A 27,898-nucleotide genomic window follows, 5' to 3' on the forward strand; every position below is an offset into this window, starting at 1 on the left:
TTGCCACTTGGAACACACTTCTCCTTCAGCTACTTTGTAACAGAACCTCCTCACAATATACTCTTCCAAATTGTCCAGATCCCACAGAGTCGGCATATTCTCCCCTTTTTAACTAGTAAATATAAGCAATGTAACCCTTCTGAGCTAAATAATTTCCCCAGTTCTGATCAACACAATTTTTCTCAGTCTAGTAGACAACAAGCAAGGTTTGTACATACCTAAAAGTGATTTGCAAAATTCAGCGTTGACCATAGAGGTGGTACCATCAGTGTCCTGCCTTTCATGTTTATGGAGTGTGACTTTCTTTTGAAAATCCAAATATGCATCTTTTGAAATTTGGGCAAATAATCTTTCTTCATCAGCTTTTGCTGACGATTCCACGTCCTTGAAAGTTTCTCCAGCTGTTAGGCTCTCATTTTTTATGGTCATTACATCCTTTGCCATAGAATATCGAAGATCTTCTCTGGCATCCTGCAATGCTCAATGATGAGATATGGATTACCTGGAAAGTAGGAAACATTTTATTTTTATGTGCTTACATTTAGAAAGGTGATCACTTGCTCCATGAGGGATTTTGGAACACATTCAAAGTCGAGTTCCTTCAACAATGAGGATAAAGATTTAGAGAACTAAGATAGAAAGAACCATCGCATAAATGAAACAATTAGCATGTATAAATAGCATTCATGCAGTTCGGATATTCCAGACCTCATTCCGAGCAGTAAAAATTCCATTTGGAGTAGCCGAGTAATTGGGATCAAATGCATCAAAAATAGCTTCCATCGACGCCCTTAGCCTGAAACAACAGCAATCGAACTACATTGCAATGCACAGAAAAGGGCTTTTTTGAATACCATAGGGTAGGGCTTGTTGCTATACAACCATTGTTTTTTTTATTTTGTTTTTTTCTGTTTTTTTAAATATTATTATTATTATTATTATTTTTAATAATTCTATTCAATTGGAAAATAAGAAATACCTCACGCAGTCATAGTTTTCTGTCAAATATGACTTCAAATCCATGAAGCACTTTTTCTCTAAAGGCATATCGTCTGAATTACTAGGATCAAAGGCAGGCATCAACTTGTACAGAACTTGGTATACCAGTAACTGCAAGAGAATATTAAAAAAATGAACTATGTGTAACATTTGTTGCAAAAACACAATTATAAATATGTTACCTGCAAGTTTGAGAAGTTCACCTGAGTAAAAGCACGTAAACTGTGGTGATGAGAGGTTAAGAACGGAATCATAGGGGGGAGCAACTCCACCAAATGTTTTAACTGAACAGAAGCTTCATTGGCATGGAGTATCACATGGGATGCTATGAAAACATATGAAGAGAGTGCCTGCATTTAATGCTTTCGAGTTAATAAAGCACAAAACTGGGGAAACATAACACAATAATAGTACCTGAGGTCTCATATTGTAGTCGTGGAAAATAGAAATTAACTGCTCCCCAGCCTGTGAAAGTTAACAGGAAAAGAAAACATGTTAAAAATCTTTAAATCCAATTTCTAAAATAAGAGATGCTAAAACAGTGAAAAAATGATTGAGAAAAAAAAATCCACAATAACCTCAATTTCATGAAATTTCTATTGAACAAGGCTGAGTAGCATTAAGTTCTTCTAAAATTGAACAATCATGGCACAAAACTATTGTTCGGTATATTCATGTGCCCAGTGCTGACTACATTACAACATTCCAAATCATACCATTTGTTGGAGGTAACCGGCTCCTCTCACGCCACTTTGATGTAATTCCAAGCCACAACAAACCCAGATCAACCCTAAGTATTAGTAATCCGGATCTAACACTATTGTCGATCATGCGCTTTGCGGAAGCACACTCAATGAAGATAGAACAATCAAAATAACTAGAATAACCAAAACAATCAAGGAAGCAATCACGGAACACACCAATTTTACGTGGAAAGCTCTTGTGGGAAAAAACCAAGGCACAAAGCGATAAAAATCTCTACTATAATCAAAAGTCTTAGAGTTTACACCACTCACCTTCTTCGATTACAGGATCAGCCCTATCTCCCCTTGCGATGCGCACCTATGAAAACCCTAGCCCCTTGAGAAAATCCATTCTCAAGCCCTTACAAGTATAGATAACCCTCTTACCTCGCAAAACCCTTGCCCTTAGAGAGAAAATACTCGTTATGGAGAGAAAACCTCATCTCAAAGAGAAAACCCTCGTTTCTTTCTCACCAAGCCCTAATCGCAATTAGGCTTAAATACCCCGATTTTCGCAAAACCGCGTAACTTAATCAGAGTCCGTCAGTCGGACCGATATACCCTTGTCGGTCGAACTGACTCAGACTGACATTAACCCTGTCGCACGTTGTTGGTCGGACCAACAGTGTCCTACTTTATGCTCCATCCGAGAGGCTACACTCTGTCAGTCGGAATGCAAATCCTTGCTCTGACTCCCAGACTGTAGAATCCAAGGCATCTGCACAACAATCTCCACCTTAACTTGTATTATACAAGTCACCCTGAAAATCTCTCGTGCTAGCCTCCACCTTGAGCGTAGACCACTCCCTGCATTCTCCACCTGGAACACAACTCCATCCACACCCTTATGCAAGGGTGCCCAATCTCATCAATGTCTAGTGAAATTGATCAAGCCCAAGCAGTGCTTGAACTTGTCTGTGGTCACCGGCTTCGTCAACACATGAATATTCTGAAACAGAATCCCTCATGAGGTAATGAGTTCCCATATCTTGTAATACCTCACGTCAATGTGCTTGGTTCTCGCATGATACACCTAATTCAACGCTAAATGGATAATGCTCTGACTATCACAATGCAACCGAATTGCCTCCAGCTTCCTTGGGTTCTCCTATCAAACCCCTCAATCATAATGCCTCCTTCAACTCGCAACCATATATTCCACGTTGGTTGTAAACAATGCTATCGTAGACTGTAACATAGATCTCCAACATAGCAGTCCAGCTGTTAATGTGAAAACATATCCCGTAGTGGACCTCATGTTGTCCGAATCACCTGCATAATCCACGTTCACATAGCCTACAACTCCACTTGAAGCTCCATGTCTCCCGAACATGATCCCAGTGTCAACTGTGCCCTTGAGATACATGAGAATCCACTTAACAACTGCATTCCAATGCTCTTTTCCCAAATTCGCCATAAATCTGCTGACCACGCTAGCTGCCTGTGAGATATCTGGCCTCGTGCAAACCATCGCATACATGAGACTTTGCACTGCACTCACATACGACACCCGTGACATGTCTGAAATATCCTCTTCTGTGTTGGGACATGACTTGGCTAACAATTTAAAATAACCCACTAGAGGTGTGCTAACTGGCTTAGCACCTTCCATGTGGAACCTCTCTAGCACCTTCTGCACATATCCCCTTTGAGACAACCACAACTTTTCAGATTCTGTCTTTGTGAATCCTCATGCTTAGGATTTTCTTCACAGGGCTCAAATCCTTTATGTCAAACTTCTTGCTTAATAGAGACTTAAGCAAGAGAATCTCCTTTTTGTCCTTCTTGAACACGCATTTACACCCTATAACCCTTTGACCTTTTGGAAGTTCAACCAACTCCCATGTCGGATCCCTGTGTGGAGATTCTATCTCCTCCGCCATTGCCGACATCCACTTGTCTGCATCCTTTTCAAACTTAGCCTATTAAAAGGTGGAGGGATCTTTACTCCCCGTAAATAATGTGAAAGAAACCATGTCCTCGAACCCATATTGAACAGGGGCTCTAATGGTTCGTCTCTCCCTGTTCCTAGCTATATTATCCTGGATATCTTGTTGATCATTTCGGTCAGTTTCTTGCTCTTGCTGAATTTCACCTTCAGTAACTGGCTCAACTAGCTCCACCTGCACCGACAATCTCTCTGCATCACCATATGTTTCTAACTTCTCTGCAACGGCCTTGTTGGTCTTCAACAACGATGCCTCATCGAAGATGGCATCTCTTGTGATGACCACCTTCTAAGAAACTGCATCTCAAAGCTTATAACTCTTAACACCTTTCTCATACTTAACAAATATGCAATTTCTAGATTTAAGATATAAGTTCGTCCTTTGTCCACTCTGCACGTGGATGTATGCTAGCCACCCGAAGATCCTCGACCCTAAGTAACCAATGTCCTTACCTGTCTAGACTTCCTCTGCAACCTTAAAGTCCAACGCTATAGATGGTGACCGATTCATAATGTAGCATGCCATGTTAACCGCTTCTACCCAAAAGCTTTTAGGCAGCCCCGCATGTAACCGCATATTTCTCGTCATCTCCAATAGAGTTCTATTCATTCTCTCTGCCACCCTATTCTGTTGTAGGGTCCCTGGAGTTGAAAAGTACCCTGTGATGCCATGTTCCTTGCAAAATTTCATGAATTCCGCCCCTCTGTACTTGGTACCATTATCTGACCATCTCCCACTTTGCTTCTCTACTTCTGTCTGAGAGTCCTCATCGCTAGATTTCTTCCTCAACTCGTTAGAAAAGAGAGTCACGGTGATTTCTTCCAGTTTCACTGTATTTTTCCCATACAACAGAGTAGTGATGAGATGGTCGTATAATGTGGGAAGCGATAATAAGAGTAGCACCGCTTTATCTTCATCCTTGATCGTCACTCTGAACCTTAACAACTCGCTACATAGCTTTGTAAACGAGTTCACGTGCTTAAGGAGATTGGACCCTTCCTCCATCCATAACCCAAAAAGTTATTTATTCACAAACAACTTATTAGTGAGGGACTACACCATATATAGATCTTCTATTTTCTTCCACATCTCCTAGGGAGATTCCTCATCCAGTACGTTGTACATGACTTCATACGATAGATGCAGACAGATGGTGCTCATAGCTTTCTCTTTGAGTTCACCTTAGTCGTCATCTGAGATCTTCTCTGGTCTAGTCTCCGACAACGCCTTGCTTAACCCTTTTGATACTAGAATATCCTTAACCTTCCACTGCCACAAACTAAAATTGTTCTTCTTTTCAAATTTCTGAATATCAAATTTAACACTGTCATCTTTGTTGAATTCCCAAACGTTCTTAAACTTGATGCTTTGATACCATTTTGTTAGAGTTAACCGGCTCTTCTCTCACACCACTTTGATGTAATTCCAAGCCAAAACAAACCTAGATCAACCCTAGGTATTAGTAATTCGGATCTAACCCTGCCGTCGATCTTGTACTTTGCGGAAGCATGCTTAGCGAAGATAGAACAATCAAAATAACTAGCATAACCAAAACAATCAAGCAAGCAATTACAAAACACCCTGATTATACGTGGAAAACCCTTGCGGGAAAAAACCAAGGCACAAAGCGATAGAGATCTCCACAATAATCAAAAGCCTTTAAGCTTACACCGCTCACCTTCTTTGATTACAAGATCAACTTGATCTTCCTTTGCAATGCGCACCTAGGAAAACCCTAGACCCTTGAGAGAATCCCTTCCCAAGCCCTTACTAGTGTAGAGAACCCTCTCACTTCGTAAAACCCTTGCCCTTAGAGAGAAAACACTCATTATGGAGAGAAACCTTCATTTCTTTCTCGCCAAGTCCTAATCGCAATTAGGCTTAAATACCCCGATTTCAGCAAAACCATGTAACTTAATCGGAGTCCGTCAGTCGGACCAACATACCCCTGTCAGTTGAACTGACATCCTATTGGTCGAACCAACAGTGTCCTGCTTCCTGCTCCATTTGAGAGAATCTGTGTTCTGTCGGTCCGACCAACAGACCCCTACTCTAACTCCTAGACTTCAGAATCCAAGGCATCAGTACAACGATCATGTGTCCTCATGAAATGTTCTTCTAGCTTGAACAAAGCATACCGGCTAGTTTGAGTAGAACAACACATCACATGGGGAACCAATTGTTTAAAAATGAATCAGTTCTGGGGATATTTCTTTTTGCAATTTTGGCCATAGTGAGATGACAGTTTAGAGTCCTTTTGAAAAAGTCTGCCTTTCTTCATTGACAATTGCCCATTATATAGGTAGATTACAAGCTATTTAGGGAAGAAATACAAGCTGATCTTCAGCCCCTACCATATATACATCTATCTAAATATACTGTACAGCTAATATATCCTAATTAAGGAAGGAATAAATCTGTATAACTGTCATATCACCAAAGTCAGAGATATTAGTCAGAATCTTATTAGTCAGAATCGTAGATATTAGTGAAATCAGAATCAGAATCAAAGTCAGAATCAGAATTTGTAAAGTCAGTAAATTGTGTAGATTGATATTTCCTTTGACATCCCCCTCAAATTGATGCTGTTGGTAAATCGACAAGCATCAATTTGCTAACGAGAAAATGATGGCGCGGACGTGGCATGGATTTTGTGAAGATATCGGCGATCTGCAAAGTTGTGGAGATATGTGGAAGAGTGATGACTTGATGATCATAGGCTTCCCTGATTGAGTGACAGTCAACCTCGATGTGCTTGGTGCGTTCGTGATAGACTGGGTTTGCGGCAATTTGGATGGCACTAGTGTTGTCAGCATGGAGTGGAGTAGGATGTACGGGAATGAAACTGAGCTCTGTGAGGAGACCACGCAGCCAAATGATTTCGGAGCATGCTGCAGACATGGCTCGGTACTCGGCCTCAGTAGATGATTTGGAGACGTGGTCCTGCTTCTTGCATTTCCAAGAGATAAGGGCATCACCAAGAAACATACACCAGGCGGTAGTAGATTTCCTGGTGTCTGGGCAGCCAGCCCAGTCAGCGTCACTATAGGCTTGTAGCTGAAGTGAAGAACCGGAAGGGAAGAATAAGCCACGAGTAGGTGTCCCAAGAATGTAGCGAATTATGCGGCGGATGCAGATAGATGGAGATGCCTCGGTGCTTGCATGAATTTGCTGACGGTATTAACAGCATAAGAGATGTCTAGTCGGGTAATGGTTAGATAGATAAGACTACCAACCAACTTCCGATAGGTAGTAGGATCCTCAAGAAGCTCCCCTTCGTCACGTCGATATTTCACATTAAGTTCCATGGGGGTGTCAACCGAAGTAGCGTTGGTGAGACCGGCTAGCTGAACCAGATCTTGACTATACTTGTGCTGATGCAAGAGGAGACCGTGCGGTTGATGATGCACCTCTAAACCCAAGAAATAGGTGAGCTGGCCAAGATCTTTCATGTGAAATGTAGAATTCAACAAAGTCTGAACCGCAGAGATTGCCTCCAAGTCAGAGCCAGTGATGACGATATCGTCCACATAAACAAGGAGGACGACGATACCTGTGGATGTCCTTTGTAGAAAAAGAGAGGAGTCATACTGACTTTGAGTGAAAGAAAAACTAAGCAAAGTGGATCGAAACTTCTCAAACCATACTCTTGGTGCCTGCTTCAAACCATACAAAGAACGTTTCAGTTTGCAAACATCAGTAGGTGAGGAAGTGGGCATACCAGAGGGAAGTTTCAAGTAAACGTCTTCCTTGAGATCACCGTGGAGAAATGCGTTCTTGACATCCATTTGATGTAAGGGCCAGGATTGGGATGCAGCAAGAGCGAGTATAGTTCGGACAGTGGTCATTTTGGCGACCGGTGCAAAGGTCTCATCATAGTCGAGACCATATTCTTGTTTGTTGCCAAGTGCCACTAACCGAGCTTTGTAACGATCTATGGACCCATCGGAATTAAGCTTGATAGAAAACACGAACTTACTGCCAAGGGGTTTCACGGAGGAGGGACATGGAACAACATCCCATGTTTGGTTTTCTTCAAGTGCGAGAAGTTCGGTTTCAATTGCTTTTCGCCAACACTCATGCTCCATTGCCTGTTTATAAGATGAAGGAAGAGAAATAGACGACAAAGTGGCTGTGAAGGATGAAGGAGGAGAAACCAAACCTATCTGGGGGTCTACGAACCCGAGTACTGAGTCGGAGAGAGGGAGGTGCAGGTGCTGAAACAGGAGCAGCAGTCGGGGAAGAAGCTTGAGGGGGCTCAGGAGGTGCTGAAGGTTGGTGGAAAGTGGAGGTGGAGCGTCGTCGATACACTAGGAGAGGTTTAGAAGGGACTGGATCTGCAAGAGAGTTAGGAAATATAGGCAAAACAGAAAATGAAGGAGAAACATGATCCTGATGGGTAGAAAAGAAATATTGATTTTCGAAAAAAATCACATTTCTAGAAACTCGAATGCGACACAGATTTGGATCGTAGCAAAGAAAACATTTCTGCTGTACTGAATATCCTAGAAAAGCACATTTAATTGACTGAGCCGTAAGTTTTGTGCGTTCATGTGCAGGAAGATGAACATAACAGACACAACCAAAGGTACGAAGGTTAGAATAAGTTGGAGGGTGACCAAATAACCTGGTGAAAGGTGAGTCATGGTTCAATGTGGGAGAAGGCAATCTGTTAATGAGATGGACAGCAGTGGAAAGAGCTTCACACCAAAATCGAGAGGGCGTGGAAGATTCTAACAGAAGAGTGCGAACCACATCAAGAAGGTGACGGTTCTTCCTTTCAGCCACTCCATTTTGTTGAGGTGTCGAAGGGCAAGACCGTTGAGAGATGATGCCATGATTCTGTAGGAAGTCCTGAAACAAATGAAACATATACTCACCCCCATTGTCAGAACGAATGATTTTGACATGGGCCGAAAATTGTGTCTGAATATATGCATGAAAAATCTTAAAAACAGAAAATACTTCGTCTTTGGAATGAAGAAAATAAATCCATGTGAAACGACTATAGTCGTCAATAAAAGTGACAAAGTATTTGTAATTAGCATGCGAAGTGACTGGTGCCATACCCCACACATCACTATGTATCAGATCGAAAGGTTTGACAACATGCGGTGTGTGAAAAGGAAAGGGTAGAGTTTTACTTTTGCCAAGTCTGCAAGAATTGCAATCAAACTGAACAACACTAAGAGATAGTGTTTCATTATTCCCAAGAAAACCAGATTTCAATAAAGCATGAAGTACATTAGAGTTTGGATGTCCGAGACGTTTATGCCACGCTCGGTAATCAACATGAGCAGAATTACAAGCGACAAAAGGCAAAGAAAAAGAAGACAAAGGAAATTGAAGAGGAAAAAGACGTCCCACTTTAGGCCCCCTCGCGATCATCCGCCCTGACTGTTGATCCTGCACAACACAACCAGATTTAGAAAACTCTACTTTACAATCATTATCAACTAACTGACCGACAGACACAAGATTGGTGGTAAGACCGGGAGATACGAAGACATCAGTGAGAGAGGAGGAAACATCACCAGTGGCCGTGATAGGTAAATGATTGCCATCAGCAGTATGAATTTTGAGATTTCCAAAATATTTGTTTACATTGGTAAGAGAAGCAACATTGTTTGTCATATGATGGGAAGCCTAATCAAAGTACCAAGGAGATGATGTAGTGAAGGGTTTACCTGAGAGTCCTAAAGCTGAAAATGCAGAAATGATCATTTGTTGAATCATGTCAGGGGTCACGGGTTGGACTGAAACGGGAGCAGGAGCAGGAGCACTTTGTGTTGTATTCACCAAACTACCCGCACTAGAAGAGCCAACTGAGACAGTATATGCTGTCTCCGATTTCTTGGGGGGTCGAGTTGGACATTCCTTGATGATATGGCCATCCTTTTTGCAATAGTTGCAGAATTTTCGAGGGCCAATTTCACTCATATACTCCCTTGAACACCAAGCCTGAGCAAGTGCTCATAAAGATACGCAACAAAAGAATCCTGTGTTGCATAGGCTACAGGAACAGATGTAGATCGTCGTTGTTCCATGGTGGTTTGAGTAAGAAGGCGCTGTTCCTCGCGAAGAAGATCATTTAGGCATGTATCCAAGGAGGGGACAGATTCTCGGTTCATAAGATTGGATCTGGTGCCTTCAAATTCAGACCTTAGTTTCATTAGAAATTGATCCCTCTGAGTAGTTTCATGGACAGATTGAACATAACTAAGACCTTCGGATGGTAAGTCAGCATAAACTATATCAGTGTATTCAGACCAAAGATTAGTGAATCTAGAGTAAAAATCGGAGATAGAAAGACTATCCTGTTGGAGAGTGGCCAATTCATGTTCAAGCTGGAAACGACGAGCAGTGTTTTGTTGACTGTAGACCTTCTTCAGGTATGTCCACATCTGAGCTGCAGTCTGAGAAGATCGAAGGTTCAAGATGATGTTGGGTTCAACGGATCCCAAAATCCATGCCATAACTTGTGCGTCCTTGACTTCCCACTTGGCGTGTCGGTCTTTGTCTTTGTCTTTGTCAGGAGCTAGGTTACTGCCATCAACATGTCCCCACAACTCCTTACCTTTGACGAAAATCCTGAAATGAAACGCCCAAGCAGAGTAGTTCTTGCCATTGAAACGAATCAAAGAAACATCAGACTTATCGGAAGACATGAGGTCAACAGAACTAGAACAAGAATAACCGAGACTAAGAAACTTGAGAGCACGAGACAAATGGAAATTTAGAGCTATAGCTCTGATACCATGACAGTTTAGAGTCCTTTTGAAAAAGTCTGCCTTTCTTCATTGACAATTGCCCATTATATAGGTAGATTACAAGCTATTTAGGGAAGAAATACAAGCTGATCTTCAGCCCCTACCATATATACATCTATCTAAATATACTGTACAGCTAATATATCCTAATTAAGGAAGGAATAAATCTGTATAACTGTCATATCAGTCAAAGCTGTAGATATTAGCTGTAAATCTGCTATTAGCTGTAAATCTGCTGTAAATCTGTAAATCTGTAAATCTGTAAAGCTGTAAATCTGTAAATCTGTAAAGCTGTAAATCTGCTGTGTAGATTGATATTTCCTTTGACATGAGAGGCCTTTTTAGGGCATTTTTCATGTGTCCTCAAGAAAGGCTCTTCCAGCTTGAACAAAGCATTCCAACTAATAAAACAATGCATTCATGGGGAACCAACTGTTTTAAAATGAATCAGTTCTGCAATATATTTTTCTTACCATTTTGCCCTTAGTGAAAGGCCTTTTTGTTGCGCAGCACGCCAACAATGCAGTGAGCCTAGATCCAATCTCAGGCCTCACCCACAAACGATAAACAAGAAGAAATATAAACTAGAAACAGATCAAAACAATCCAAACAAACCACAAGACAAGATATATGTGGAAAAACCCCAAACTAGGGTAAAAAAACCACGGATGCAAACTTCCACTATGAAGACAAATGAAGATTACAAGGCAATATACTAACATCTCCATTGGAAGAACATAGAAAATCCCTTGCCCACACCTTAGAAATATTTCCCAATATTCACCTTAACCCTAGAATAGCCCTAGGGACCCCAATTTATAGTTTTGGCAACTTCCCTTTCGCACCCTTGCGAAAGGCGACACAGAAATCCGCAGTCCGCATCAGATTTGGAAACGAATCTGCGTAACCACGACCGGTCGAGCAGACTTCACGACTGGTCGAGCGGACCCCACGACCGGTCGTGCATGGCCCACGACCGGTTGAGCACCTCGGACCCAAAAGCTGATGCTCGCTGGAGTTCGAGTCGTGCCAGTCTACGACTGGTCATGACCGGTTGAGCAGGGGCCACGACCGGTCGTGCGCGACCCCAGATGTGGCTCCACTTCTCAACAATCTCCGACTTGGAGACACAGCGCCATAAACCTTTATCTTCTTCATCCGGAGTGCACCACCTCCCCGTCTTCAAGCCTGAAGACCAATCAAAGCTGAACAGAGCTTCAGCTTCTCCCGTGTGACCGCCTTGGTCAGCATATCCGCAGGATTCTCACTTGTATGAATCTTCTCCAGAGCAATCGATCCATCTTCCAGTAACGAACATATGAAGTGATATCTGATGGCAATATGCTTGGTCCTTGAATGAAAGGCTGAATTCTTAGCCAAGTGTATTGCACTCTGACTGTCACTGTACAGCTTGCAATCTGCTTGCTTCTTACCCAACTCCTCCATAAAACCTTGCATCCACACCATCTCCTTGCACGCTTCTGTAGCCGCAACATATTCTGCTTCCGTCGTACTGATAGATACTATCTTCTGTAACTGAGAGACCCAACTGACTGCAGCACTACCCAGAGTAAAGACATAACCTGTAGTGCTTCTGCTGTCGATATCTCCTGCCAAATCTGAATCCACCTAGCCTTGTAGCTTGATTTCCGATCCACCATAGCACAGCCCTACATCCTTAGTACCTACCAGGTATTTAAGGATCCACTTCACAGCTTCCCAATGTTCCTTCCCGGGGTTGTTCATGAACCTGCTAACAACTCCCACTGCTTGAGCAATGTCTGGCCTCGTGCTCACCATAGCATACATGAGACTCCCAATAGCTGACGCGTATGAGACTTTAGCCATGTAGTCCCGTTCCTCCTACGTCTTTGCCCCTGGCTCCTTAAATAGCTTGAAGTGGTTGGCTAATGGAGTACTAACCGGCTTAGCACCTCCCATATTGAATTGATCAAGTACCTTGTCTATGTACTCTGCCTGTGACAAAATCAGTTTCTTGTTCTCCCTGTCACGCTTTATCCTCATGCCTAGGATTTGTTTTGCAGCTCCTAAATCCTTCATGGCAAATTCTCTAGACAGTTGTCTTTTGAGATCTGAGATGTCCTTTATGCTTGAACCGGCCACAAGCATATCATCAACGTACAGAAGAAGGATGATGTACGACGTATCAAACTTCTTCAAGTAACAATAGTGGTCTGCATGACATCTCCTAAAACCGTTTCCCAACATGAAACTGTCGAACTTCTTATACCACTGCCTCGGGGCCTGCTTCAAGCCATATAAACTCTTCTTCATTCTGCACACCTTATTCTCCTTTCCTGGTGCCACGTATCCTGTCGGTTGATGCATATATATCTCTTCTTCAAGGTCCCCATGAAGAAAGGTTGTCTTAACATCTAGCTGCTCTAGATGTAAGTCCTCTGTAGCCACTATACTCAAGACCATACGAATCGTAGACATTTTCACCACAGGTGAAAATATTTTAGTGAAATCAATACCTGCCTTTTTGTTGAAAACCTTTTACAACCAATCTAGCCTTGTACTGTTTTGAACCATCATGCTCCTCCTTCAGTTTGTAAACCCACTTGTTATGAAGAGCTTTCTTACCCTTGGGTAGAGTGATTAGCTCCCATGTATGATTAGACTCAAGAGAGTCCATCTCCTCATCCATGGCCTACTCCCACTTAACCCGTGTATCCAACTGTAATGCCTCTTCAAAACACTCCGGTTCAACATTATCTGTCAGCAGTAGATAATGTAAGGAGGGTGAGTAACCGTAGATCTCCTCTCTCGAGTAGACCTCCTCACACCCGGTGTATGCGGCTCTGCCTCATAATGCTCCTGTGCATGATAATCCTGTGGCGCTGTAACACCCGTGTCCGGTAACTCTTACTTCCTACAAATACTCTAAATAAGATTGTATGATTGTTTGATAAAGGTTTGAATGTTCCACTTCCTTCTCTTTATTCAAGGTCCATCTCCCAGTTAATGTCCTTCATTGCTGGAAAAGTCATCTGCTTCCAGAGCTAATTCGGCCAATATTGTTATAAAGCCTCTTCAGCATGATAAGAATCACACCTACTGAATGTTGGAGGACGTTTAGTGAGGCAGGAGGGAACTTGTACCTAAACTGTGCTGCAAGCAAATAATTATCTTATTTAACGCACCCATTTTTTATCTCAGCATCCTTGTCTAAAAATTGTCAATAACCATACCATGCTTGGAAAAACAAAACCAACTGTCTATTAGAAAATCCAACCAAAATGCAATTCAAGAATTGGCAGCCTGTAATTGTAAACCACGGAAGCATTGTTTCTTTCCTAAAAGAGGAGAACAAAAGGATTGCCTCATCCAAGATTTACAGCTTGTATGAATGGCTACTACTTTCCAGAAATTACACAAAGGAGTTTGAATTTCTTTAAATTGGATATGGAGAACAAACCAAAAGGGAGCTAAACTAACCAATTCTTTAAAAAATGTACCAGTCATTGAACCAAAAGATGAGCCATTTCTTAGAAAAATGGGTAAACAGAAATAAAGGGAGGGAAAGAACTAGAAGTGTATTTGAGTTCGATCTGATTTGATGGCTGGCTCGATCGAACGGACCATGAGACATCATAAATAGATGATTTTTTAAGGGTTCATAAATAGATAAGTTAACATATATAAAATAGAAAATGGAGAACGAAAAAAATAAGAGAGGGAAAAAGGGAGAAAATTGATATGTACTAACTAATCGCTGAAATGGTTTGGACCTTCCAATCAGAAACAGTCTCCGTCATCCTGGTCTATGGTTCACTCACAAGATCAACAATCCACATCAATTAAGTAGGGCCCAGTTGTACAGCAAGAGAGTCCCTACCTACGCAGGGAGGGAGAGGGCTGGGGGATTTCGCCCCGGTTGGATGGTTGAACTGGACAGTTTCTGGCCATTCATTTGGACCAAGAACATGCTCACTTCCAATGAGACCAGATGGACTAGACAGTCTAATCCTGATTTCGAAACACTGATACTAAGTTGGTTTTTTCACCAAGAAAAACACAACCAAGAAAATATAACACAAATCCTGATGGGAACAGATGCAAATTGCTTACCAGTGATGGAAATGCCAGATAAATTTGGATCGCAAATGTTTCTAAATATTGCCGAACAGCAGGTAAGTTGTTTCTCTACAAGGCAGAGAAATGCGGATAATGTTAGCTCTTAAAATAAATGTAGATTATGTTTTAGAAGCAAGCAACTGCATACAACAATAATTACGAGATATAATAATACTCGCAAACTCTTCTTTTAAGGCCAGTTGAGGAAATGCATGCTAGCTACAGAATTCTGACTGGATCTTGGAGTGACTTCTTGTGCCCTGCCTAATTAATTATTGTTCTGGGGAACTAAGTGTGGCATTGGACATGGCAAGTGAATTAGTAACTGGTAAATCTGATCCTATTGCTTTTAACTTAAATCATCATCATCATCATCATTTACACTTCTAGCAGATGGGGTCAGCAATCACTTTCACTAAAATGTTTTGGTAATTTTATGGTTGTCATTTTTTTTATATTTTCAGTAATTTATGTGCAAATATAGAGTTCAATAGCAAAAGTAACTTTCAAGACACTTTTTGGGACGGACAAAAGGTCATTTCACCCATCAAGGGGCGGCCATTCAAATGATTCCTTTTGGTATCTTGTGGGGGATATCAAAAGAAAGAAATAACAGAATTTTTTAACAGAAAGGGATTCCAATCGAGAGTTTTAACAGGAAGATCCAACATATGGTATTGAGGTGGGCCAAGTCCAATACAGACTACAAAAAGGTTGCCGCCTCCAATTTTCCATTAAGTCTGAACTCTTATGTGTGGGAAATTCCCAGTCAGAGTGAGTTGTATTTGGTTTTTGTTTTTCTGGAGTTTGCCATTTTGTGTTGGTGGATATGATTTCCAGTCATCTCTCCCTTTATTTTTTGTCTTGCTTTCTGTTGCATCACCTTCTGTTGAAATAAATTTAAGTTGCCATAAGAAAAAAAGTACAATTTTCAAATTTCTGATAACTTCTGAACACCATAGTTCGCAAACCAGGTGGGTCAACCAGGGACTCGGCCGACTCAACCTGGCCCGGCCACTGAGCTGGTCATTGGGTCAGGAAAACCAGGTATGCACCGGGCACAGGCCTGGTTTTCTGGGTCCACATGTGACTCAGTCACTGGACCCGGCTGAGTCCAAACGAGTCAGGTGAGTAATGCAGGGGCATAAGTGTAATTATCTAATGGATTACATAAATGGCAAAAATCAGAATCCCAATCATCATTTAGCTAAAAAACCCACTCGTTTGTAATATTCTGACTGTAGGATTTTACTGAAGAAAAGGAAGAGAGAGAACAAGGAAAGAAGAAAGAGGAGGAGATGTAAAGGGGTAAACATTGTTTCCTTCTTCTCTATTAGTTATTTTTATGATTTGTTTCGATATTTTTTTCAGAAAAAAAGGGAGGAAGCAGGACTGTCAATTTATTTTTCATTACTCTCTCTCTCTCTCTCTCTCTCTCTCTCTCTCTCTCTAATGAAGAGGAAGAAGAAGAACACTTTTTTATTTTTCATCAAACTTTTCTATTAATTTAAGAGTCTCAATATTTGATCATTGTTTTAAACCATAAGCACCAACTCCCAAGGTAAAAATAATACATTTTATGATGTCATGAAAACTAAATAACAGCCATCAACACCATCCCAGTGACCAAGGAAAAGTGAAGTCCAATGAACTGAATGGGTATTAATCATTGTAAAAAAGAAATCGAAATTAGGTAGGTGGATGAGATGAATACTGAAGTTGGTTTCTGTGAAGAAATCATTAAATCCGTGAAGATATGCTTATTAATCATTGTAAAAAAGAAATCAAAATTAGGTAGGTGGATGAGATGAATACTGAAGTTGGTTTCTGTGAAGAAATCATTAAATCCGTGAAGATATGCTTACACATAGGCATATATGCAAGCTAGATGTAACTTGTTGAACTATATCTTCGTCAACGAACCGTGACAGCACACATATCATCTGCCAAGCACGAACTTTGCGTCTATGGATCTGAATGAGAATAAGCCCTCATTAGACACCTGGCAAACAGTGGCAAGTGCAAATGAACCTGAAGTATAACAGGAAGAAAAGGCATTTGCATGCAAACACAAAACTCACCGCGCTATATTTCTTGTACAACTCCTTTGCAAGATCTTTGTCATTGATCTGTTTTGTGTGAAAAGAACGAATTTGCATCAGATGCCAAGATATTCTACAGTTCATGATCTTAACTGAATGGTCAAATGAGTTCACCATAGGTAGTGTTCGTAAATGAATCAAGCCAATCCTCAAGATTTAGCAAAATCCAAGAAGGTACAATTCAAAGGGAACATATAAACAACTCCAGATATTGTCATGTGGAGTAATATGGAACAATATTGAAACACCGCAATAGGGTAGATGGCCATGCACTCATTACATACTGGTGGCAACCGTCTGTCTTGCTAATTCAAGCCACCTGCCCTACCAACAGCTGATATATTATAGGATAAGGAGCATCTATACTTCAAAATCAGTCTCAAGAACCCATACCGCAGAATCAAGGAGCTCTAACAGAAACAACTTTCCAGAATCAAGGGCAGCCTGGGCGTCTTCACTTTCCTTGACAATTTTCAACATATCAGCTAAATCCGCTAGCTTGTAAAAGAGAACTGCAACAGAGACCCGGGCATACATCTCCGTGTTGATAAATGCCTGATAAATAATGACAGCATTGAATAACAATTAGGAGAACATTAGATGATGAAAATTCAAATAGGATTACGAAAGATAAAACTAATGTCTGTAATCAAGCACATCACCAGAACCAAAGATATCATTAAGCAACAAACTGTACCCCCAGCCAAGACGAAGCTACAACTGTATGACCAAAATGAAACAGTACTCATGCATTGCTTTGAAATTGTTCACTGTTCAATTGTAGTTCATTAGTTGCTATAAAATTTCATCTCTAGTTTGACCTTTGTCTCACAAACAGTTTCCTGTTTATGTACTTCGAAACTAGATACAGCGATTTGTTACCTAGCTCAAACAGTTGCTCTGACATACTCTCGTTGGCTTTAAATTAGGTTCGATTGCAAAATGTGTATCCAAGTATTCGTCGGACTTGATCATTCACAGGATATCATGTGCAGATCTCATATGCCTCCTTCCAAAGCTGAGGCCTGACAAGCATTCTGTTCCAGCAATGGCTGTTCCTTCATCTGAGATCCATGCACAATACTTCAACTGCTGAAACAAATAATACTCCAGACTACCCTGCAATCCACGGTCTGCTTCCAGCAACATGCTTGGGGTTTTTTTCTAGATTCTCTGACAATTTCCTGATTCTAGTTTGCTCCAACCATCCTGTTGGAATCATGGAAACGAGTTCATCCAATATTTCATGTGAAAAATCAAAGCCATTGGTACTTTTCTTCCTCCAGAACCTATGCATGTATTAATTGTTTTCATCAGAACATTGCAAAGACAAATAGGTGCCCTCTTTGCTGTGAAGATGCAGAAACAGCTGATCATATTTTGTTGCAGTGCTCATTTGCAAGGAGAACCAGCTGATCATATTCTGCCTTCGATCCGATCAGCATTGTGACTCAAATACGGCTGAAGCTGCTGCCCTTCTAGAAGTGGTGTGGCAGGTTGTGCAGTTTAACTTCATTCCTATTGTGATTGAAGGTGATTCTGCCAATGCAATCTCTTGAGCCAAAGGTGGAGGTTACCCTTGGAGATCGGCTGATTGTATTGAAGAGATGTTGGACCACTGCAAAGACCGGCCCATCTGTTATGTCTCAGCCCCAAGAGAGGAACACGAGAAGGTGGACTCCTTGGCTAAGTGGCTCATACACCTGATCTGGAATTCCCATGGAATAGTCACGACTCTCAGGTGATCTGGGTTTTGCAAGGTTTGTGGTTTATTTTGATGTTTTCTTATGTAGGGGTCAGGTTGGGGTTGTTATATCTGTTATGTGATGGTGTTGGCCATATTTTTTTGTGGCCTTCATTGTATAATTGCTGCATGCCTTGATGGTTTCTAATATAAAAAATAAATGAAAAAATTGAAAGGTAAAGAATACATTATGGATTCCTCCTCTTGTTCCGTCGAGACTGTTATGGAAATGGTCAAGGTGTTGGTTTCCGATTGGAAACTGGCTCTTTGTTGCCACTAGTTGGCTGCTGGGCTTTTCTTTTTTCTTTTTTTTCTGGACCCCTTACCCAGGTTCCCAATCCCTAACAAACAGAAAGATCTTAGTTACAGCTGCTGTGGGAGAGCCGCTCATGTTCCGAAAACAGCAGTTATTCTGCTCTCCACCAAAAGTCCACAAGGCGGCAAGCAAGGAAAATCTCCACCCTGTCAAATGGCATAGCTTCATGCCAAGCAGAAAACAGCCCCTTGATAGATCCTGGCATAACCCAGGGAACATTGTAGAAATCTAAAACGCTGCACCATATTCCCCGAGCATATGGACAGGCAACAAAAAGGTGGCAGACTGACTCTGCATCCGCCTAACAGAGGAGGCAGATGTTGGGGAGGATCATCCTCCACTTGCAAAGATTGTCGACTATGAGGACTTTGTTGCAGCCCACCAGCTATGCAAAAGCAGCCACCTTTGGCGGTGCTCCATAGGACTACACATTTGTGCAGAAGTTGGGAGAATCAACCAGGGATCTCGAGTAAATGATGTTAAGAAGGGACTTGACAGAGAAAAGACCATGTTTTATCTCTCAACCATCAGGAGTCGTCCAGAGCTTCTGGGTCCAGCATCATACCCTGAAGACAGGCTAGGAGTTGAGAAAACTCGCCCATTTCTGTGTCACTTAAATTGAGTCTACACAGCAAGATCCAAGCTCAATTTGAAGCAGACGTAGAAAAACAGCTTTCCACTGATATATTATCTGTGGGACAAAGGGCAGCCAGGTTAGGGAAGGTAGATCTAAGTGGACTATCCCCTATCCATTGGTCATCCGAAAAGTGAATAGGGGCCTCACTTCCCGAAGAAAACCCAATACCATTCCAAACTTTCTGCTCCATCTGCATGATTGCTTTCTAGACATGGGAAGCTATATAAGGTGAAGGTCTGGACCTCCAACCTGAAGATACGACACCATATTTGCTTGCTATGATGGTACGCCAAAAGTTTCTAATAAAATTTTGATGATCCACAAAAGAAATGATTTCACTAGAATCAAAATTCTACATTGAACTTTTCAGTGCCTAGACGGCATTGTTCTAATAAACCCATGCGAATGAAGTTTATTCAATATAATTGTGTAGGAGTGAGCCACTTGAATTTTGAAACTCTAACTTCCAGTTTGCAGATCCTTCTTATTTTCATGAAAGTCAATCTCAAGTACTTCCAATCAACCTATTAATTAACGCTTGAAGATGGATATATACAAACTATTTTATATTTCCCATAAATTTTAATGTGTTGCACTTTTGTCTTTTAACTATGCATGTGAAAGTCTCAATAAATTTTTGTGTTTCAATTGATGCAGGGCAAAATGCTAATGATTCACAACTCAACAACTAGGTTTTTTCTTTCTTTTTTTCTTTTCTTTTCTTTTCTTTTCTTTTCTTTTCTTTTGAGAGAACTGAAATTTTATTGAGAGACAGCAAAAGCAAAAAGGAATATGAAGATGAAGAAAAGAACCAAGAAGAAAGATCAGCGTTCACAGCTGATTTAACAAAAAGCGCCCAGCTGGAAACGGCTAATCTAACAAGATAGATGATTTCCGCAGCCGAGAAGTCCTTGTTTTGGAAACATCGGCTGTTTCGAGCCTTCCAAATATACCAAATGATTCCCATTGCCACTAATCTCCAAATAGTTTTCCAGGATTTACCCACCACACCCCATGCCAAGCCCACAGAAGCAGATCAATTGACTTCGGCAAGACCCAAGAAATGTGGAAAATGTGAAAAGAAGTGCTCCCAAACCTTGCAGGCAAACGGACATGGATAAAGAGGCGGTCAATAGATTCCACATCCCTCATACACATCAAGCAAATGTTTGGGAGTATGAGAGATCTCCTTTGAAGATTGTCTATGGTTAGGATTTTTTTCCTTCCTACAAGCTAGACAAAAACCGCAATCCTCGAAGGAGTTTTGTAAGACCACTGAAGGTAGGGGAAGGAGTGCGTTGAAGGTGACTTCGCAATTAACTCATAAAACAAGTACACGAAGAAAATACCAAAACTATGGGCTGTCCAAATCAACGAATCTTCATCTCGAGGCAAAGGTAAATAACACTTTAGATGGTCGAGCAAGATAAGAAATTCCTCGAATTCCTCATCCGTTAGATTTTGCCGACAAGAAGGAGACCAACCAACGGATCCGCCAATAGACAAGTAGCATCTATCCACTATGATAAAAAGGTCCGGGCCAAGACGGGCCGACCCAAGGAAGTGATTTTGTAAGGATCTATCCCCACTCCAAATGTCGATCCAGAAGTGAATACAATTTCCTTGTCCAAGAGAGAAGAAAATTCCTGAACGGAAGAGATGCTCAGTAGCGGCTATAGCTTTCCATACATAGGACTCATGATAAAGAGAAGAAGAGTTTATGCCCCATCCGCCCGATGCACCGTATTTGGAGATAAGAAGTTCCCTCCACAACTTGCCCATCTCATAGCCGAACCTCCAGTGCCATTTTCCAAGAAGAGCAACATCCGTAAGATCCAGTTTTTTTTTTTTTTTTCTTTAAAACTTGCTCCTCCCTTATTAGTCGGGTTGCAAACTCCTTCCCAATTAAGTAAATTGAACTTCCTTTATCTTCGGAACCTTTCCATAAGAAATCTCTTCTCAATTTCTCGAGTCTATCCAAGAGCGACTTTGGGCATTTGAAAAGAATATAAAATAGATCGACATGTTGGAGAAGGCCGTTTTGATAAGCATCGACCGACTTTCAGCCGACCTCCCAAGGAAAGATAACAATGCTTCCATCTAGACAGCTTTCTTTCGATTATCTCAATTACTTTATCTCACAAGTGTAATGTCGGTTTTCCTATGCATAGGGGCAGCCTAAGATAGGAGACTGGGAAAGATCCTTTTTTGCACTCGAAGACATTAGCAAGGTGTTGAAGCTCTTCTCGAAGCACATGAATCCCTAGCATTTCACTTTTGGAAACATTGATATTTAGGCTGGAAACTACTTCAAAGCAAACCACAACTTTCCAGAGATTATCAATTGAGATGACATCCGCATTGTAGAAAAGGATTGTATCGTCCGCATATTGAAGATTAAGAACTTGCACCCCCGCCTCTGCAACCTTGAAGCCACAAATTAAACCATTTTCATGTACCTTGAGAAGCATCATACTAAAAGCTTGCCTGATAACAATGAAAAGATACAACAATAAAGGGTCACCCTGTCTGATACTGCAAGAAGCCTTAAATTAACCAAATGGAGAGCCAGTAATTATAACAGAGAAGGATGGAGTGAATGCAAGATTGGATCCACTCACTCCATATAATTCTACAACTAATTCTTTCGAGCAAATGGTCCAAGCATTTCCATTCCACGTGATCATATGCCTTCTTAATATCTAGCTTACAGACCACTCCACTCTTTCCTTGCTTGTGTCTAGAGTCGGTGCATTCATGAGCTCTAAGGGCAGTGTTGAAAATTTGTCTACCTGCTATGAAAGCTCCTTGATTCTCTAAAATCACTCAGGATAAAACTCTTCTGAATCTAAGTGCAAGGACTTTGGCCAAGATTTTATACGGGCTCCCAATTAGACTTATCGGTCTAAAATCTTTCAACGATTCTGCTCCAATTTTTGGGATGAGGTCAACGAAGGTGGCGCCAAGATCCTTAAAAAGACGGCTTCTAGTGTGAAATTCATGAAAAATAAATAAATAAATAAAATCCATAACATCATTGTAAACCGATGACCAAAATTTCTGAAAGAACATAATCGAGAAGCCGTTCGATGGTCAGGCGCCTTATCACCACATATCGATTCAAGGGCGAATTTAACCTCTTCCTCTAAGAAAGGCTTTTTGATAGAGTATGCTTCCTCAACGGGTATGCAAGGGGAAAAAAGATTGTCCAATCTCGGCCTTCTCCAATCGTCACAAGATAGCGAGTTCCTGTCGTAGTTGATGATGGCGTCATATATCCTTCTTTGTAATTCTGATGCCGTTCACCACCAAACTACTTATTTTATTCACCAAGGCACAAGCAATAGCCATACTACGGAAGAATCAAGTATTCTTATCTCCCTCCTTTAACCATAAAGCCCTTGATCGTTGCCGCCATTTGCTTTCCTCTTTGAAAAAAGAGATGTACTTTGCATTCAAATCAATTCTCTCAAGCCTATCTTCTTCCGATAAATGCCCTGCTTCTTCTTTCACATCGAAATCATGAATCCTGACCAAAATGGCTTCAAACACTGCCTCTCTAGAACCCAAAACCTCTTTTTTTCCTTTTTTTTTTTCTTTTAGCAACCTAAGTTTTTGTTTGAATTTGAACCCCGCATATACCGTAACTTGAAAAGAGGACCACCAATCGAGAACGAGATCCTTGAAACCTTCAACCTCGACCCATGCCAACTCAAACCGGAATGGGCAGAAGCCCCAATTATCGTCTTTAACTTCCAAACAATCAGTCTGTGATTAGTAAATATTCTCGGAAGAGCCCGTTAAGTGACGAGGGAGAATTCGAGTTGCCCCCCGCAATTCTAGAAGCATTCAAGGCAATATAATCAAAATTCGAGATGCCCTCGATAGAAACTAACACACCTTCATCTACAGATTGCAACTTGGTCTCGTGGAGGGTTATGATTTCTGCCTTGGACTTTCTGCAGACCTTTCTAACTTGGGCTCTTTTCAGCCTGCAACCTAACCCTCTAAGATTCCAAGAACGAATTAACATTGATCAACAACTCTGCCTGTTCTCACCCTCTCACTGTCGCTGAACTTGGATGAAGAATCATATTTTATCAAACATATTCCAGATTGAGAAGTTCCTGCCACCCCTTTGAGGGTTTTTAAGCCTTCGACGGTTGCTTTTCATAGTCTTTAGGCTCCTTTCCTTTTGACGAACTGAGCAAATCCGTAAATGTCTTCCTCACTCACCCCGAATGACATACCAACCATCCCTCCTACTCTTTCAAGGATGTCCTTGGACCAAATGATCTAAGCTTGCGATAAGTTAATATTTTTTGTGGGAGCATTTTGTTTGACACAGATCTCGACAATATTTGATTGGGGTTTTGCAAAGGGAACATCTGGACCTCTTGTAACATAGAGTGGGGTCAGTATCAGAGGATCCTTCAACATTTGATCTTTAGGTATCACTGCTTCCACTGTAAGAAAATCATCGTTGGGATCTTCTGACCCTTTGTCAAGCATCGAGTCTTCGTCGCTTACCAATTCATCGTCCCAAGCTTCTTCCCCATCATCAGGATCTCTTGCTGTTGATTATCAAGATCGTCTGCAGAAAAGCTTGTGCTCACGGCTCCGGGATCTTCATCAACTTGGACACTAGACTAGCGAAGACAACACTCATTCTCTAGAGGCGACACTGCGATTTCGCAAGTGAGAGGAGGAGACAACGTCTAAAGGAGTCGAATCGAGGTTGTCGCACATGTCTATGAGTAGCACATGCTGCTGAGAGTTTAAGGGGAGCACGCTCAGTGCATTAGGGGAGCACTGAGCCAACGTCCCAGCCTAAGAAGGCTCCTCGTAGCACCAACTATTCCGAAGCAATCCAAGGTTGTGCAGCTTGACAACGTCAACCAAACCGGATCCCTGAACTAAGAGGTCTAGATCCAGGCCGCATGTCGGGCCGGAACATAGCAGTCCACCTCCATCAGAGCACAGGAAGTTATTTGACCTATTAAGAGTCGTTTGATCCCCACCTATCACTGATAAAGCAACCGGATGCGTACACGTGTCAGGAGACATAGCCGGTAGGGAGCGAGAGCATGGGAGTGGTGCACCATCTTCCCTGTGCCCACTGGTACAAGCGTTCGTTGGATTCTTTCTTTCTTCTTGACTGCTCCAATCGTCGCCCCATCATTGCAGGTACCCCATAACTCTTCCTTCTAAACTTTCAGTACCAACTCCTCGTCGTCAACAACCACTTTGATGGAATCAGGAATTAGAATGCTTCATTTCTTCTCTATGCACAATCGAGCTACATCGATTTCTTCTCTATTCTCCGTATATGGATCAATGGCAATCGTCTCACCTAAACATGAACCTAACATGAGGAAGATGTCGCAAAGCTAGAGTTCCATTGGAATTCCCCAAATTAAAATCCAACCCATTTCTCTTTTGAAGTGGGCGTTTTTCAACCATCGCTTAAGGTTAGAGATCGGGCCTTTCGAGCATATTGTCCCCATCATTAAAGCTTTATCAATTATCACAGCTTTCGCCATATCTAAAATTAACCTAGACTTCATTAACGTCTGCCGGTGTTACCATAAACTCTATTTTCGGGATACTGAAACCATCCCTGAATCTGAGCAAGAGATGTATAAAGCGTAGTTTCTGCAACCACTGAAGATTGTTTAGTTTCAATCACCTCTGGCCTCACATGGACAATAGGAGCATCACCACTGGTGGATGTCCATATCCATTTAATCTCAACTGCTCCCTTCTCATTGGCTGAGATATTCTTTTGCCCTAGTGCCAAATTTGGGGCCCGCACCTGGACCTTGGTCATTGCCAAAGCAGATGCCGGATGTTGTTGACCCAACACCGTATCTCTGAAGGAGATGGTGCTACCTGCGTTCGGTGGCCCATCACAATTCCTCATGAGATCGAGTTTGCTTGGTATTAGTCAACCTTTTCTCCTTAGCGCCACCTTTATTGGTGGACCTCGATTTCCCTTCTCTATTTTTCATAGTAGGGCCAAACCGAACTCACTGAACAGTAAGTTTCATTCTCCCAAAATTTTCTTCATGCATCAAATCGATGGCCTTCTCCAACTCTTCTTTCGAGCGCATTCTAACAAATGCAAAACCTCAGTCAAGATTCGTTTCTCGGTCACGTGGAATGTGGATATCCATCACGATTCCAACCTTGTTGAATACCCTGGAAAAGTTGATCGGGAGCCATCCTTCAGGGAATCTAACGACAAATAGAGTTGGGAACTCCATGAGATCTTTTCTGAGTTGAGCTTTCTTGATTGACAAAGTTTTCCAATGTACTCGCTGCCATCTAGAATCCCCTCTTTCCAATGTCTTCTATCTTGCCGGTATCAGGCCCATCTTCCCCGATTCTCATTTTCCCTCGGCCGCAATCGATCGTGCACTCCCTTGGTCGCAATCGGTCAGAAGAGATTGAAAATCAACTCAGCAACTAGTTCATTCAAAATTTTCACAAAGTCATTGTTTACGACCGCACCAATGCATCCAAAGATTAATGTCTATAACTGCACAGTAGGACACATCTCGTAACAGGAGAATATTAAAAAGAATTGTTCTATGGGAAAACCACATTATTTGGAAATGAAATGGAGCTGCATGAATGCCACAGATGCCTGAGAAAAACACGAATGCTGGAATAGGAATGCTTGTGTAAAAAGATCATGATTCTTTTATGGCATTTATTACTACAAAAGCATATGAAGTTCAGCTTGACTGGCATAAGAAAGCCAAATTGATTGTTCAAAACAGTGGATATTTTTAATAGTTCTAAGAAATTTGTGGAGCGACTTAGCTTACCTCAGCCAACTCAGGATCTGGGCTTTTGGCTAGCAATGAAACCTCCTTTCTAGCATCATGATTTTCAGTCAATTCAGCTTCAAAGTCCTCATCAAAAGCCACTGTATACAGAAGCTCAAAATTAAAAGTTGATATCAAATGGAAATAATATAACATAAAAAATTGAAGAAGTGACTTCTCCATGGAGCAAGAACAGTTGAAGATACAGAATTGGGTGAATGGATAGGGGATTAAATACCAGAACCATAGAGTGATAGCAGCTTCAACTCTTTCACATAATACTTAATTGTTTTTGGATATAAGAGCCATAAACCCGTTAAGTGCAAAGCTGCGAGGCGAATGGTGCGTGGGCTTTTTAAGCCTTCGTCAAGAATTCTTTCAATGAACTGCATAAATGACGTTTTGGATATGAACAAACTTATTGCCAACAATTTAGGGCAAGTTTTTTGAAACTGCAAGAAAAACCTAGGCTACAAAATGAGGGCAAGCTTATGGTCTCATATTGTGATTACGTATCTTCAGTAAAGTGCTCTACTACCGAAGACCGGTACATTGCAGTGTCTATATTACTCAGGCCTTAAAACACATAATAGGGACCTACTACATAAATAGATAGGTCCTCTGTTGCATGATCCTCCCAAATATGAAGAAGAAATGGGCGAAGGCTATGAAATCAAGATCCTTTGGATTTCCACGAAATGTCTGATATAACACACCTTGGGTATAATAGTAAGCATGTTGGATGTGGGTCAGACTTACATGAATATTATATGTTAAAATTACAAAACATTGAATACATGCAACCATGTCAGTTGTCAAGCAAGTCTGACATCCAAACCCGTAGTCATCCCGGCACTCGTCTCCATACTCACATAAGGTAAAGATACACGCACAACTTTTTTATGAGGAACAACCTCTTGTATGTGCTTCTAGCATGCTCATCAACTGTAAAGATAACATTGAGATGATGTGATGTCCTCTGTATAACAACATCAACAAAAGCGCCATGCAAGTGATCTATATAAATAATATATGGTGACGTAAATTGAACCATATGGTTCACATTACATAAACATGAATGCAAGTATCATGAGGGATCATTTAATGGGCCTCTCAATCTCCCCGAAGTCAAATAAGATATAGAATATTTCTCACCCACTTCAAAGGGCCTTGCTCAGTGTTGCCTGTTCGATGCATGTTCAAGTCACCGAACAATGAAGAATGCAAGACAGAAGAGAGAAGTGCAGCAATAGGTGCAACTCTACGCTTATTGCAGCTCACATGTAATATCCAAGAAGAATGTACTAATTGCAACATCATCTGCACAGAAAAACATGCAATCATATATATATATTTCTTTTCAATTGGCAATTTCATAGAGAAAATGTGTCATTGCTTCAAATATCAATGAAACCAAAGGAGAAAGAAACAAAGTATCACTCGAAATGATAGGAACATGATAGTCAAAAGGCCTTCATAGTTCCAGGAACCAGATAGTAGTTGATTTCTTCATGGAGAGTTCTACCTCCCTTTGGTTAAGTCAAATTACACTATACAGAGATCTGATGTTGCATTTTTCCATTTGAATGTTTTACTGTGTTTCTAATTTGTGTAAAATGCCAAGGTTAAAGTTTTTTTGTAGTCTATTTGGCTTTACCTCGGATGTGAAAATTTAGGTCCACTTTACAACGAGGGTGTACCAGT

General features: G+C 41.3%; 1 protein-coding gene across 6 annotated transcripts in view; it reads right to left on the reverse strand.

Annotated features, from left to right (window-relative positions):
• The window catches only part of LOC131232481 (uncharacterized), a 79,588-nt gene that overhangs the window by 4,578 nt on the left and 47,112 nt on the right, over positions 1 to 27,898 (reverse strand). For 5 of the 6 annotated variants that reach the window (XR_009164863.1, XM_058228740.1, XM_058228741.1 and 2 more), the window contains exons 19-31: positions 27,350 to 27,514; positions 26,433 to 26,580; positions 26,195 to 26,295; positions 17,058 to 17,219; positions 16,644 to 16,691; positions 16,428 to 16,535; positions 14,557 to 14,631; positions 1,414 to 1,464; positions 1,203 to 1,349; positions 980 to 1,110; positions 709 to 796; positions 540 to 599; positions 219 to 471 (exon numbers count right to left, since the gene is read on the reverse strand). Coding sequence is in view for 5 of the 6 variants with exons in the window: in XM_058228740.1 (XP_058084723.1) it covers positions 219 to 471; positions 540 to 599; positions 709 to 796; positions 980 to 1,110; positions 1,203 to 1,349; positions 1,414 to 1,464; positions 14,557 to 14,631; positions 16,428 to 16,535; positions 16,644 to 16,691; positions 17,058 to 17,219; positions 26,195 to 26,295; positions 26,433 to 26,580; positions 27,350 to 27,514 (1,537 nt within the window). In the remaining variant the exon portion in view is untranslated. The remainder of the gene's footprint in view (positions 1 to 218; positions 472 to 539; positions 600 to 708; positions 797 to 979; positions 1,111 to 1,202; positions 1,350 to 1,413; positions 1,465 to 14,556; positions 14,632 to 16,427; positions 16,536 to 16,643; positions 16,692 to 17,057; positions 17,220 to 26,194; positions 26,296 to 26,432; positions 26,581 to 27,349; positions 27,515 to 27,898) is intronic. The other variant, XM_058228742.1, reaches the window with a different exon arrangement.

The sequence above is a fragment of the Magnolia sinica genome, chromosome 18 (genome assembly GCF_029962835.1).
Source record: "Magnolia sinica isolate HGM2019 chromosome 18, MsV1, whole genome shotgun sequence".
NCBI lineage: Eukaryota > Viridiplantae > Streptophyta > Magnoliopsida > Magnoliales > Magnoliaceae > Magnolia > Magnolia sinica.